At 47.2% G+C, this 14,921-nt stretch overlaps 1 protein-coding gene across 1 annotated transcript in view; it reads left to right on the top strand.

The window, feature by feature from the left end:
* xkr4 (XK related 4) overlaps positions 1–14,921 on the top strand; it is a 40,894-nt gene that overhangs the window by 11,435 nt on the left and 14,538 nt on the right. Inside the window, exons 2-3 of the mRNA XM_058634105.1 lie at positions 7,244–7,443; positions 7,986–8,340. Of these exons, the coding sequence (XP_058490088.1) occupies positions 7,244–7,443; positions 7,986–8,340 (555 nt within the window). The remainder of the gene's footprint in view (positions 1–7,243; positions 7,444–7,985; positions 8,341–14,921) is intronic.

Raw genomic sequence — 14,921 nt, 5'->3', positions numbered from 1 at the left:
GTAATCAAACATTGTGTGTTGTATCCTTTTTTTGTCATGCAATACCATCACACCTGACTGGAGCTTTTGTGTGTATACAGGGGTAGGTGGGGACAAGACTAGAATTCACTTGTTAAACCTTTTTGTGAGTGTGTCTTTGTGTTTTCAGTCGAGTCAGGTGGAGCTGCATACATCAGCGGTGTTGTGTGACGTTATATGAAAATCAAAAGGCATTTTTAAAAAATATATATTTTAAAGTCTGCGTTACATTTTGATACAGCATTGCTAGATACTCAAAATTGTGATATTTGTGTTGGGCACAAAAAAGTGATTAAAGCCCTGAGTGTGACTCTGATAATGGCGTGGTAATTGTAAGGTTTCTGCCTTACTAGTATGTTGTGATTTGGTTCTATACAAATCCATTTAATTGAATGTTTCACTGAGGGTGACATTGTTTGTGGATGGAGTGCATGACCACTCAAAGCAATTAACAGTTTTGCCATTTCATCCATTAACACACACAGATTGACACATGCGTATCAAAAAGCAGGTGTCACTGCAGGGACAGATTCTGCAGTTTCTAGTCACCCTGGACAGCTAGTCTTCCTCCTATGCACTGGAGCTCGGATGATGTTGTTTGTATCTGATACTTTGCTCTCCATCACATGAGGCCGTGAAAAGCGAGCAGTGAGAGCAGAACCAGAACCATGGGCTGTAAAACAAGCACTTTATTTGGTTGTACACATGATATAAAATAACAGAAACTGCAACACAATGAAAGAACCTGTTTCCATGAGGACGGCCCCTAAGAGGGCTTCTTAAGCTAATATGGTAGCATGATGCACTAGTTCCCTGGCACGTTATGACACTAGCTAAACTGGACTATACTCCATTGGCTTGATTGAGGATAGCAAAAAGAACAAAGGACAAAACCTCATCAACCTCAAACCAGGATTTGTTACATAGCGCAGGGATAGTCAATTACGATTTAAGGAGGTCCAGATAGAGAAAATGTCCTCATGTACAGGTCCACAGCATCATCATGTTTAAGATGCATTATAATTTAGTTATACATTACAATTAATTTGTATATATTGAAGTAGCAGGGTCATTGTATCAATAGCTGCATTGTGTGAAGTCAAGGACTCAAATCAAATGAAGAAAGCTGTAATTGAATGCCATTTAAAAAATATTTATTTTCAGTGCAAATCTGGAGGACTATATACAATAATAAATAATGGATAAAATAAATAAGAAAAAAATATATAACAAAAGTAAAAACAAAGCAAATTGTACATTTAACTGGGAACTATAAATAATAAATACATTCATAACAACAATAACTATAATAATAATGATATTAACAAGTTAAAATAAATATAAAAATCAACTATGTGAGTGTGAGCTTTTCCCACTCACTGGAGTTCGGGAAGGACGAGGAGGCGGGGTTGAGGGAGCAAATATACCAGTTTATTGTCAACTGAAAACAATTAACCAAACAAAACAAAAGCAGTCAGCTGTGGCTGCGATGTCAGTGCTCTGCTGCGCTGCGCTGCCCTCACTCTCTGTGTCTCTGTGTCTCTCCGTCTCTCTCTCTCTCTCTCTCTCTCTCTCTCTCTCTCTGTGTGTGTCCGCGTGAGGACCCAGCCTACTGCAAGAGATCAGAACCAGGTTACAAACATGCTTATATAGCTGACTAATTACCTGATTCTGTCCAGCTGTCTGATCACCGGCTGAGCCACTCCTTCCTTTCCTCCAGCAGCCGTCGCTCTAACCAAGCCCCACTGCCACATACCCCCACCGCCCGACTTAGGCCGGGACCCCGCCGGCCGCAAGCCCACTCCCCGCCCCCTCCGCAGAGCGGGAGAGAAAGTTGGCCACGGCCATGCGGTTCCCCGGCCTATGGATCACCTTGAACCGTAAAGGCTGTAAAGCCAGATACCAGCGAGTGATCCGCGCGTTGGCATCTTTCATGCGGTGGAGCCATTGGAGCGGGGCATGGTCCGACCAGAGGGTGAATGGGCGCCCCAGGAGATAGTAGTGGAGGGCACCGACCGCCCACCGTATGGCGAGGCACTCTTTCTCCACCGTACTGTAGCTCACCTCCCGCTGAGCTAGCTTCCGGCTAATGTACAGTACGGGGCGGTGGACCCCCTCCACCTCCTGGGACAAAACGGCCCCCAGCCCGCTGTTCGAGGCGTCGGTCTGCAGGATGAAAGGGAGAGAAAAGTTAGGTGTGTATAAAAGTGGCTCCCCACAGAGGGCTTGCTTAACCCTCCCAAACGCCAGCTGACACGGCTCCGTCCACTGGACCGGATCTGAGGCACCTTTTCGGGTCAGGTCGGTTAGGGGGCTGGTCAGCTCCGAGAAGGCCGGGATGAACCTCCTATAGTAACCGGCCAGCCCCAGAAACCATATGCTGCTCCCAGGTCTCACTATGAATGATGACATCATCCAAGTAGGCCGCAGCATATGCAGAGTGAGGCCGCAGCACCCGGTCCATGAGGCGCTGGAACGTGGCTGGGGCCCCGAACAACCCAAATGGAAGCGTGACAAATTGGTACAAACCATACGGAGTGGAGAAGGCCGTTTTTCCCCTGGACTCTAGCGACAAGGGAATCTGCCAGTAGCCCTTGGTCAAATCCAGTGTCGTAAAAAAGCGAGCCGTGCCCAGCCGATCCAGGAGTTCGTCGACCCGGGGCATTGGATAGGCATCGAATTTGGACACCTCGTTGACTCTACGGTAGTCCACACAGAACCGTATTGACCCATCAGACTTGCGAACAAGAACAATGGGGCAACACCAGTCACTGTTGGACTCTTCTATTACTCCCATCTCTAACATAGCCTGAAGTTCTGCCTGAACAGTTTTCCTCTTATGTTCACACCCGGGGAAGTTTCTATGTGGTGGTGTATGAGGTTTGTGCGTCCCGGCAGGGGAGAGAACACGTCGGCAAACTGCCGCTGCAACGAGGCCACGTCTGCTCTCCGGCCCGGCGAGAGATGATCGTCAACGGGGACCGGCGCCGACCTGTTTAATTTAGTCACCTCCGGTCCCAGCTCATCTCTCTCAATCACCGTGGTGGCCAGAGAAACAGACGCCACCTCCCTCCAGGCTTTGAGGGAGGCCTTTTAAGGTGGTAAATCTGTGTTGCTCCACCCCTGTCAGAACGCACAACCTCATAGTCAACATCCCCCACTCGCCGTGTGACCACAAAGGGCCCTTGCCACTTGGCGAGTAATTTGGAGCTAGACGACGGTAGCAATAGAAGCACTTTATCTCCCGGTGAAAACTGTCTAAGTTTAGCCCCTCTGTTGTACAGCCGCTGTTGACGTTCCTGGGCCTGGAGCAAATTCTGCCGTGATAACTGACCCAGTGAATGGAGTTTTGCTCGCAGGTCCAGTACGTGCTGTACCTCATTTTTACTGGTGCTTGGACCCGCCTCCCAGTTTTCCTTAACCAGGTCCAAGACACCCCGAGGTTTCCTGCCGAACAGGAGTTCAAAGGGCGAAAAACCCGTGGAGGCCTGGGGCACCTCCCGCACTGCAAACAGAGGGTCCAACCATTTATCCCAATTACGACTATCCTCGTGTACGAACTTACGAATCATGTTCTTTAGCGTTTTGTTAAACCGCTCCACCAGGCCATCAGTCTGGGGATGGTACACACTAGTCCGGATTGAGCGGACGCCCAGTAATTCGTATAGCTCGCGTAGTGTACGTGACATAAACGATGTGCCCTGGTCAGTCAGGATCTCTTTCGGGATCCCAACTCGGGAGATGACCTGAAACAGTGCCTGTGCAACACTCTTCGCCGAGATGTTGCGCAAGGGTACTGCCTCGGGATATCGCGTTGCATAGTCCACTAGAACTAATACAAAGCGATATCCCCGTGCGCTCCGGTCTAATGGCCCGATGAGGTCCATGGCAAGCCTATCAAAAGGGACCTCCATTAATGGTAATGGGCGCAAGGGCGCTTTTGGGGTGGCCGGAGGGTTGACTAATTGACATTCGCGGCAGGATGCACACCACCGACTTACATCCGCCCGAATGCCCGGCCAGTAAAATCGGGCCATGATCCGGTTCAGTGTCTTATCATATCCGAGGTGACCCGCCATGGGGTTGTGGTGAGCCGCCTGGAAAATCGTTTCTCTGCGGCTTTTTGGGACTAACAACTGGCAGAGCTCTTCCCCTGTTCGAGCGTCACGACTCACTCTGTATAAACGGTCTTTAACGACAACAAAGTAGGGGTGAGAGAGTGCTGCGTTAGGGTGAACCGGACAACCATCAATTTCCATCACTTGGTCAAAGGCGTGGCGGAGGGTCTCATCCCGAGACTGTGCTAGGGGAAAATCTTCCATGGGCGCCATCTGTGCCCCCCCCCAGCAGCGTCGGGATACGGCACCTCCGCCTCACCACTAAGGACAGCACATAACTCACATTTCCCTGACTTACGTGACCGCACCCTCATGGTTTCCCCTGCTAAGCTCGTAAACCCCGGCCAATTTGTTCCCAAAATTAGAGGGTGCGTGAGGCGAGTACTAACTCCAGCCTTTACTCTATGTTTTTTCCCTTTAAAATAAATTTCCAGAGCCACCACCGGATAATCGTGAATATCCCCATGCACACACCTCACCCTCACCCACGATGCCTCTAACAATGCCCCCGGTCGAACCAAGCGCTGATGGATCATGGTGTGTTCACAACCAGAATCCAGCAGAGCTTGATGTGTACCCCCTTGTATACATACCGGTATACGGTACGTCCCTTCCGAACCGGGGGAGGGGGCCGGCGGCCCGGCAACCCGAACCACTTGCCCCACTTCCATGAGCGGGCACTCCTGTGCTGTGTGTAGTCGTGGCGCGCGGCCGCCGGCAGGCTGTGCGCGGCCAGCTGCGCCACGCCGGTGAGCAGGGGAAGAAGCCGAAGCGCTCTCTCCTCCTCCGGCCACCCACACGCCTCCGCCGTGCCCTCGAAGATGTCCAGGTATGCCTCCGGGTCATCTTCCGCGGTCATCCACTGCAGGGCGACGGCCGGAGACCGTCCTCGACCGGGCTCCGGGTCGGCGCCGTGGGCAGCCGGGCGTTGCAGCAGCTCCCGCAGGAGAGCACGATCGTCCCGCTGTGACGCCGCAATGTCCGCGAGGAGCTGGGACTGCTGCTGCTGCAGCGTGGTGGTGCTCTCCTGCATCGCAGCGAGGTGCTGAAGGGCCAGCGACAGCGGAGATTGTCCTTCCATGTGTCCCTGTTCAGGTGCCACTGTGAGCTTTTCCCACTCACTGGGGTTCGGGGAGGACGAGGAGGCGGCGTTGAGGGAGCAAATATACCAGTTTATTGTCAACTGAAAACAATTAACCAAACAAAACAAAAGCAGTCAGCTGTGGCTGCGATGTCAGCGCTCTGCTGCGCTGCGCTGCCCTCACTCTCTGTGTCTCTGTGTCTCTGTGTCTCTCCGTCTCTCTCTCTCTCTCTGTGTGTGTCCGCGTGAGGACCCAGCCTACTGCAAGAGATCAGAACCAGGTTACAAACATGCTTATATAGCTGACTAATTACCTGATTCTGTCCAGCTGTCTGATCACCGGCTGAGCCACTCCTTCCTTTCCTCCAGCAGCCGTCGCTCTAACCAAGCCCCACTGCCACAGTGAGACTTTGTTTTTAATGCGCATCTTTATGAAGCCTCACACTTTGGTTTCTATCATTCACATGACACTTTCTCCAAGTGGTCCATATTAAAAATTCACAGCTTCTTCTGTTATATCATCTTTCTTATTGGGAGTTGAGGCTTTGATCACTATTGTTGCACTGATGTTGTATTTGAGGTGCTGTCCATCTAATATGTTTGTTTTTAACTGTACAGTAAATCATACTCTACACTTCACCGTATACATACATTTGTGTATTTTGTTTTGGCCTTTTGGCCTAATATTCATAAATGTATTAATAAATCTTTATGATTTGTTACCATGTTTGTGTAAAACCCTCTCAGAAAACACAAACACATGTCCAACTGTATTTCAAATAAAAAAACAATTATCTGTCAGCTATTTTTTTTTTTACAGTAAATATGGTAAATAAATGTTACAAATAACAGATAATGCTTGTTATATTTTATACAACTATATCACTTTGGAAGCATAAGTCTCATGCCCTGCCCATGCAACCCGTAGTTTCCCTGGAGCTCCACTTTGTGGCATCATGACATCCCTGGTGCTTTAAACAATATCAGAAAATCAGAATCCTGCAAAGTTAAAACTGTCCTTAATCTGGATCCATGTCTGGATGACCAATAAAATCCAATAATTTCTTCCCATAGAACGTACCTGGAAAACTGCATCAAAATCCATTATTTACTTTTTAAATTGTGCTGCTCTCAAACAGCAGAGATATTAAGTTATTATTTAGCTTCTTCAATCTAGTTTGATTTTTCAGGTCTGTTTTTTTTTTCATGATGGAAACGCACTTTCTTTATATAGTGAGTCATGTTTGCACATTTCTTCAGCACCTCTGAATAGCACTTATCACACATGGACTTCAGGGAAGTTTGGGTTTCAGACCTGATTAGTGCCTTGCAAAATGATGATGGGAGAGTTGGGAGATGGACTTGAGTCGCACTTCTTCTATCAGCTTCTCCCTTTAGGGGTCACCACAGTGGATCTTCTGCGACAATCTTGTCCTCTCCCTTGTGTCCTCGACATCCATGAACCTTCTCTGTGGTCTCCCTCTTTTCCTCCTGCCCGCCAGCTCCATCTTCAACATCCTTTCTCCAATATAATCCCTATCTCTCCTCTGCACGTGACCATCTCAACCTTGACTCTCATACTTTATCTCCAAACCATTCGAGCGGAAATATCAGAATCAGAAAAACGTTATTGTCTGTCGTAAAAGAATATCTTCTTTGATGTGGCTCAGCATACAGACAGGACAATTACTGATCATGTAGTCATACAACACAGATCTTTATCAAGGAGTATGAGGTTCTTTAACGTGGGTTTACTGTGTGACGAGATTCCTGTCCTATTCAAAATGGTGGCTCAAAGAAACTGAGTGACATCCAGAGCTCTATTTAGTGGTGTTTGAGGGGTGTGTGTGTGTGTTCTCCCCTCAGGTGTAAACTTTCATCCATTTATTTTCATCCCGAAGCCATACATTGTGAAATGTCACATGGACTTTTATATAAGACATTATGGTTGTAAATTTAGATTGTTTTCCGACCAGAGCCCAACAAGTAACCAGCCAAGCGGGCCAAATACCTTTCTTTTCTCCAGGTATCTTCACACCATCTACCTGGGTGTTCGGAGTCGTCAGAGTGCTGACACGGAATGTTGGCGTTACCACTGGAGGATGGTGTACGAGTTTGCAGATGTGAGCATGCTGCATCTGCTGGCCACCTTTCTGGAGAGCGCTCCACAACTGGTGCTGCAGCTGTGCATCATCATACAGACACACAAGCCGCAGGCTGTCCAAGGTAACTGAAACACACTCAGCATTCATACTGAGGACACTCATGGACATAATACATTCCCTAGCCCCTCACCCTAACCTTAACCATCACAACTAAAACGCCTGAAAAAGAGGCTTGTGGGAATATTTAATGATCGTCAGCAGCACAACACTTTTAAATCCATGTTACATAAAAAAAATTATCCAGCAGCTTGATACTAGCCTGCACAAACCTGTACAATTATCTTGGAGACAGTGACCTGTGTTCTCTCAAAGGTTCTGATGGGGGCGAGTTAGGATACTGGACAGGAGCTTCTCACTATGGGTTTCTGTGGAGATAATCTTGAACAGAACAGTTTAATCATCCCCTGAACAACAGTAGCCTGGGTAAACCCGAGTGATTCTGCCAGTGGTTTGATTTTATCCTGCAGGCACTTCTGGCCATTGAAGAGCAGTTGTCTTTTGATTTAGCTGTTGCTTCCATTTTAAGCAACTTCCTCCACAAAGCTCCATGTTAGATGCCATGAACGATACAGATCAGTGAGTGTGTGTGTGTGTGTGTTGCAGGTATAACTGCAGCAGCCTCACTCGTCTCTCTGGCCTGGGCTCTGGCCTCCTACCAGAAGGCCCTGCGAGAGTCCCGGGACGACAAGAAACCCATCAGCTACCTGGCCGTCATCATCCAGTTTTGCTGGCACTTCTTCACCATCGCAGCCAGGGTCATCACCTTCGCCCTGTTCGCCTCTGTGTTTCAACTCTACTTTGGCATCTTCATTGTCCTACACTGGTGCATCATGACCTTCTGGATTGTCCACTGTGAGACAGACTTCTGCATCAGCAAGTGGGAGGAGATTGTGTTTGACATGGTGGTGGGAATAATCTACATCTTTTCCTGGTTTAACGTCAAAGAGGGAAGAACAAGGTGAGCTTTCAGTGTTAAGTCAACTTGAAAGTCAGATTTGTTTAAAAAAAAAATCATTGTCTATTCTAATGAGAAAACCAAAGGAGAATGTTGCATGAGTCACAAAATGACTGACCTGGTAACATAAAAATTCAAGAGCTATGATGGTCAGGGGTTAAAGTAAGGCACAATCAAATCACAAGCACCAAATATGTTTGTATCATTTTATTGACAGAAAGTCTGAAATACATTATTAAAACTATTCCCTCCACCTGGTACAATGGAACATTCTGTAGAATAGTCATTTGTCTGATCAGACCAAGTGTAACATTATAATTTATATCAGGTTGTACCATTGAACTGGAAATATGATAAGCCTCATAATCAGGCTTCACTAATGCAGGTTCTTAATATTTTTAAGACTGACATATTCCTAACAATAATAATGATGTTAATGTAACTATAGTAATAATAAATTGCAGACTTTATTCATGTATCACCTTTCTTAATAATGATACAAATTGCTTAGCCAGAAGAAAAAAAAAACAAATACAACCACAGGAAAGTTGGTGAGATGGCCATAAAGAGATGGTACAAATGATTAAAATAACTATGAAAAACCACACAGAGGCATAAGAGGAGACAATAATACTGCGGTCAAGTCATCAAGACACGGAAAGCAGGTCACAACACCCTGAATGAGGATGAGACCAGAGCAATGTTGTAAAAATACTTTATTATATCTTTATTGTAATTATCTTACTGTCCACAACATCTGTTCGGATACATTAAAAATCCCAATGCTAATAGGCAACTTCAAGTGATAGAATACTAAATAACAAAAAAACAAAGACAAAACAGTGGCAGTGGGAGCTGGTGATAAAAAAAAAAAGTTGTGGGGGTCATATTTTATCCAAAAATTATTTAAATAAATGAAATCAAGGAAGGTGTTTACAAGTTATGTGGTGTAATGAAACCTACAGACTTTGACTTAGACAAGACTTATTCATCTAAAGAAAAGAAAAGAAAAGAAAAACAGCTGACATGGATGGAAGTGACGAGTGTGCAAACATCAAACATGATGATGGTCGTTCGGAGCTGTGAGAGACCGAGAGAGAACCGGTTTTTGACCAAACTCATCTTTTAGCACAAGAGAAGCACCAGGTGTACAGTTAGACAGTTTCTCCCTGAGCATCATTAGTATCATCATCCAAAACCGTCAACCCTCAAACCTCAGATAGATCCAATCCCCACTAAACTGTTTACAGCTGTGTTTCCTTTAATTGACAGCTCGATATTAACTCAAATATATATATACATATATAGAATTATTTTTGTCATTTGATTCTGTGAGCTTTGCTGCTCACGGCGGGTTCAGGAAGGATCAGTCAGCGTGGTCTTTTAATTTCAACAGAAAAAGTCCACCAAACATACAAAGAATCTCTCTCTCTCTCTCTCTCTCTCTCTCTCTCTGAGTGAATGTTGGGAGTGAGCGTGGCTGAGAGCGTGGTCAGGGTGAGTGTTTTTTCAAACTTTTCTGACTTTGTCTATCCTCTTCTTTTTGCTGCTTGGTGGTTTTTTGTTGATATTTAATTTTTCTTTTGTGACCACTGATTTTGAGTTGTTAATAGTTTATAGTTTTTAAGTTATTTGTGTTTGACGGTAGCTGCCGCCGGCGCTGCAGCCGGGCAGGTAATGGCAGCACCTGGAGTCTCCGGGCTGGAGAAGCTGACTCGCCGACATGCCGTAAGACTGTGTCCGGATGTCGGCGTGTCGCCTGGCTGTGGGTGCAGTAGTGGGCTACAGCAGGGTCAAGTCCGCCTCAAGGATGAACAGTGCTGTCGTCATTTTTTTGGACAGCACTGATAAAGTGAATGTGGTGGTGGACGGCTCGCTGGTGCAGGTGTTGCCTCTGGTAACACCTGCTAAAAAGATTATTATTTCAAACGCACCGCCGTTTTTGAGCAATGAGGCTCTAATGAAGGAACTGTCGCGGCACGGGAAACTCGTGTCCGCGATAAAGATGATTCCGCTGGGCTGTAAATCTGCTCTCCTGAAGCACGTCATGTCTTTCAGGAGACAGGTATTTATGATATTCAAGGACAACAGATCCGAGTTAAATCTGGCTCTGAAGTTCAGAGTAGATGATTACGATTATACAGTTCACGTCACGTCAGATTCTCTCCGGTGCTTTGGTTGCGGGGCAGAGGGACACTTGGTCCGCTCATGCCCGAGAAGGGCAGGTGATCGCCGGCCTGACGCTGCTGCTGCTGTCGCTACAGCGGAGCCGCCGCTCAGAGCCGACGGTCCCCGCGCAACACAGACACACACACCACAGACACACACACCACAGACGCAGACACACACACCACAGACACAGACACCACACACACAGACACACACACCACAGACGCAGACGCACACACCACACACACAGACACCACACACACAGACACACACACCTGAGACACAGGCACCGCACACACACACACCACAGACACACACGGAGGCACAGAGTGACGCAGCACACGCACAGACAGGGGAAAGCCCAGATGGACAGAGTGTCCAGACAGAGTCCTCTGCAGCCAGAGGACAGACAGTCACCAGAGTGGCAGAGGCTGCTCTGGAGTATAACGATGACATTGTTGACGACTCAATGGGTGAAATAATGAAGTGTTCGATCAAACGAAAAAACCCTGAAACTAAAGTAACCACCAAAAAAAACAAGAAAATGTCGAAAGTTAATTCACAGGTGTCCTCTGAGGGGTCAGAGGACAACACACGGGAAGACACACTGGGTGACACATTGGAGGACACACAGGAAGACACAGTGGGTGACACACAGGAAGACAAACTAGAGGACACACAGAGCACACTGGGTGGTGAAGAAGACACTGAGGTGGGTAGTGAATACTCGTTCTCTCGTGTCAGGAAGTTTCTGGCCGACACTAAAGGAGAGAAGGGAGTGATGGTTGAAGAGTTCTTCCCCGACCTAAAACTCTTCCATCAGTCAGTCAGAACTCTGATGAAAAACAGAGGAGATCTTGGTCAGCCATCTTTTATGGACACTGAGATTTTTAGATTAAAAAAGATTTTAAGTAAAATACGGATCCAGTTAGAGAAAGAGAAGAATGAATGAGTGCGTTTGCTTTTTCTTTCTTTACTTTGCTGAGTGTGTTTTTGTCTGGATGCAGCTTTTATAGAAGGATGTGTGAGTTAAAGCTGGGATCTATAAATATTAACGGTGCACGTGAAGACGTGAAGAGAGCTTCACTTTTCACGCTCATCCGGACTAAGAAGCTAAATGTTATTTTCCTCCAAGAAACGCACAGCACCTCAGACAATGAGTGTGACTGGAGGAGGGAGTGGAATGGGGAGGTGGTCTTAAGCCACAAAGACAGCAACAGTGGGGGGGTCGGGATTCTCTTTTCTAGAGATTTCACCCCCTCTTCGTACTCTGCAGATGAAATCGTCCCTGGACGACTTTTAAAAATCACAGCAGAGTTCGAGAGGACTAAAATGGTTTTTATGAATGTATACGCTCCTGTTCTTGCAGGAGAAAGACTGGTGTTTTTAGATACTCTAAAATAGTCTCTTTTTAACTGTCATGATGACACACATCTGTTTTTAGGAGGTGATTTTAATTGTACAGTGAACCCTGCTTTAGACAGGAATCACTTGGAACCAAACGCTGCTTCAAAAAAGTGTCTAACAAAAATAATAGAGACCTTTGAGCTCTGTGATGTGTGGAGGTCGATCCATAAGAACCAGCGTCAGTACACCTGGGCTCGCTGCAGAGACAACCTGCTGTCGTTGGCCAGACTCGATCGTTTTTATTGTTATGAACACCATGTCAGTGTTTTTAAGAGTTGTTTTATTTGTCCTGTCGGTTTCTCTGACCACTCCCTTGTGCACTGTAAGGTTTTTATTAAAAACATCAAATGTAAGAGTGCATACTGGCATTTTAACACCGCACTGCTGTCAGACAACAGTTTTAGAAATGCACTCTCGTATTTTTGGTTTTATTTTAGACAAACCAAGTCCGAGTACAGCTCGTTGCAGCAGTGGTGGGACATTGGTAAAGTCAAAATCAAACAGCTCTGCTTACAGTTCACTCTCAATGTCACCAGAGACTTGACCAGGTCTATGAAAGATCTGGAGAGAGAAGTGGTGGAGCTGCAGGGTTCAGCAGACTCCACAGGAGATCGAGAACAGTTTAGAGTTCTCAAAGAAAAACGATCAGCTCTGTCAGACCTGCTGGGCGTTCACGCTCAAGGTGCTCTCGTGCGGTCTCGCTTTAACAAAGTTGCCAGGATGGACGCTCCGTCCCACTTTTTCTTTGGGTTGGAGCGTAAGAGTGGACAGAGGAGGCTGATACACTCGCTGAGATCTGCTGACGGACAACTGCTGCAGGAGGACGGGGAGATTCGACAGTGCGCCTCCTCCTTCTACCAAGATCTCTACAAGACAGAGCTCCTGGAGGATCCGGAGGTGGCGCTGTCTTTTCTGGAGAACTTGCCCGGAGTGCTCGAAGGAGACAAGGAGCAGCTAGAGGCACAGCTCTCTGCACAGGAACTGCAGGAGGCGCTGCAGAGTCTACAGAGCGGGAAGGCTGCCGGCATAGACGGTCTCCCTGCAGAATTTTATAAGACTTTCTGGACTATACTCGGGGAGGATGTACTGTGTGTCCTACAGGACAGCCTGGACAAAGGACGGCTGCCTCTGAGCTGCAGGAGGGCTGTCCTCACCCTCCTCCCGAAGAAAGGAGACCTGCAGGAAGTGAAGAACTGGCGTCCTGTGTCACTACTGTGTGCCGATTACAAACTGCTGTCAAAAGTCCTGGCAACGAGGCTCCGGAGAGTGATGGACCAGGTCATTCACGTAGATCAGACCTACTGTGTGCCCGGCAGGCTGATATCTGATAATATCACCTTAATTCGGGATGTTCTGGACCTCTCTGGTTCATTAGGCTCAAAGCTTGGGCTGATTTCTCTAGACCAAGAAAAAGCTTTTGACAGAGTTGAACACCTTTACCTGTGGCAGACACTGCAGGCTTTTGGCTTCAGCTCAGGTTTCATAGCTAAGATCAGGGTCTTGTACAATGACATTGAGAGTGTGCTGAAGGTTAACGGTGGTTTGGGAGCTCCTTTTAAAGTTCACAGAGGTGTCAGACAGGGCTGCTCCCTGTCAGGCATGCTCTATTCTCTGGCCTTAGAACCTTTTTTACGGAAACTGAGATCTCGCTTGTGTGGTTTTTATTTCCCTGGTTGTGATCATTGTTTTAAAATCTCTGCTTATGCCGACGATGTCATTGTTTTTATAAATAACCAACAGGACATCGAAGTTCTGAGCAAAGCTGCTCATGACTTCCAGAAAATCTCCTCTGCTAAGGTCAACTGGGAGAAGAGCGAGGCCTTGGCAGTTGGAGATGGACCTGAGAGGGAGCTGCTTTTACCAGGAGGACTAACGTGGCAGAGAGGAGGTTTTAAATACCTCGGGGTTCACCTTGGTGACGTCACCAACACCTCCAAGAACTGGGAGAATTTTATCGAAAGGGTCGAGGGTCGTTTTAACAGGTGGAGATGGATTCGTCCAAAAATGTCTTTTAAAGGTCGGATTCTTGTCATCAACAACCTGGTTTCCTCCATGCTGTGGCACCGCCTGATGTGTTTGGACCCCCCTGAGGATGTGCTCTCCAGAGTACAGGCCGCTCTGGTGGATTTCGTCTGGGACCGTCTTCACTGGGTCCCACAGAGCGTCCTCTTCCTACCCAAAGAAGAGGGGGGTCACAACCTGGTCCATGTGGCGAGTCGGAGAGCTGCTTTCAGACTCCAACACATCCAGCGTTTTTTAACAGGACCCACGGACTTAGTCTGGAGACCGGTGGCTCGCACCCTACTGGAGCGGTGCAGTGGACTAGGCCTGGCTGAGACCCTGTTTTTAATGGATCTACGGGATTTTAAGCTGAACAACTTACCCACCTTTTATAAAGGACTTTTTAAAGTGTGGGGACTCCTCAACAAAGAGAGGCGAGCAGGAGGAGGAGCTAACTCTCTGTTTTGGCTTTTAAAGGAACCGGTGACTCTGGGAACACGGTTCCGTGGTGTAGTGGGTCCGTCCCTGCTACAGAGACTATGCGCGGCAAAAATCCTGACACTGGGTCAAGTGGCGGAGGTTTGCGGCCCGCGGTTGGACAATGAGATCGGTCTGGCCCAGCGTCTCGAAACCAGGTCAGTCAGGGTGGTCAGTCTCCTGCTGAAGGACTGGAGGCAGCAGTTGACTGATTCTGAACTCTGTCTGATCTCGGACTACTGCAATGGACAAACGCAACCGGACTCTACAGACCCTTTCCCTGAACTCACCATCTCACCTGTTTTTAAGTGTGATGTAAACATTCTGCTGCAGATGAACAAATCCATCAATTACAATCTGTGCAGTGTAACAGGGAAGGTCATGTACTATGTGATGGTGAAGGTTTTAAACCAGAGTAGACTGAGAGACAGAGTGGACACTCCATGGAGACACCACCTGTCCCTCACAGAGGATCTAAGGCCAGAGTGGAGCTCACTCTACAAACCACCGTTAACTAAAAAAGCAGCAGA

This window comes from Solea solea, chromosome 1 (assembly GCF_958295425.1).
Source record: "Solea solea chromosome 1, fSolSol10.1, whole genome shotgun sequence".
Taxonomy (NCBI): Eukaryota; Metazoa; Chordata; class Actinopteri; order Pleuronectiformes; family Soleidae; genus Solea; species Solea solea.
This window is presented reverse-complemented; position numbering and strand designations above follow the sequence as displayed.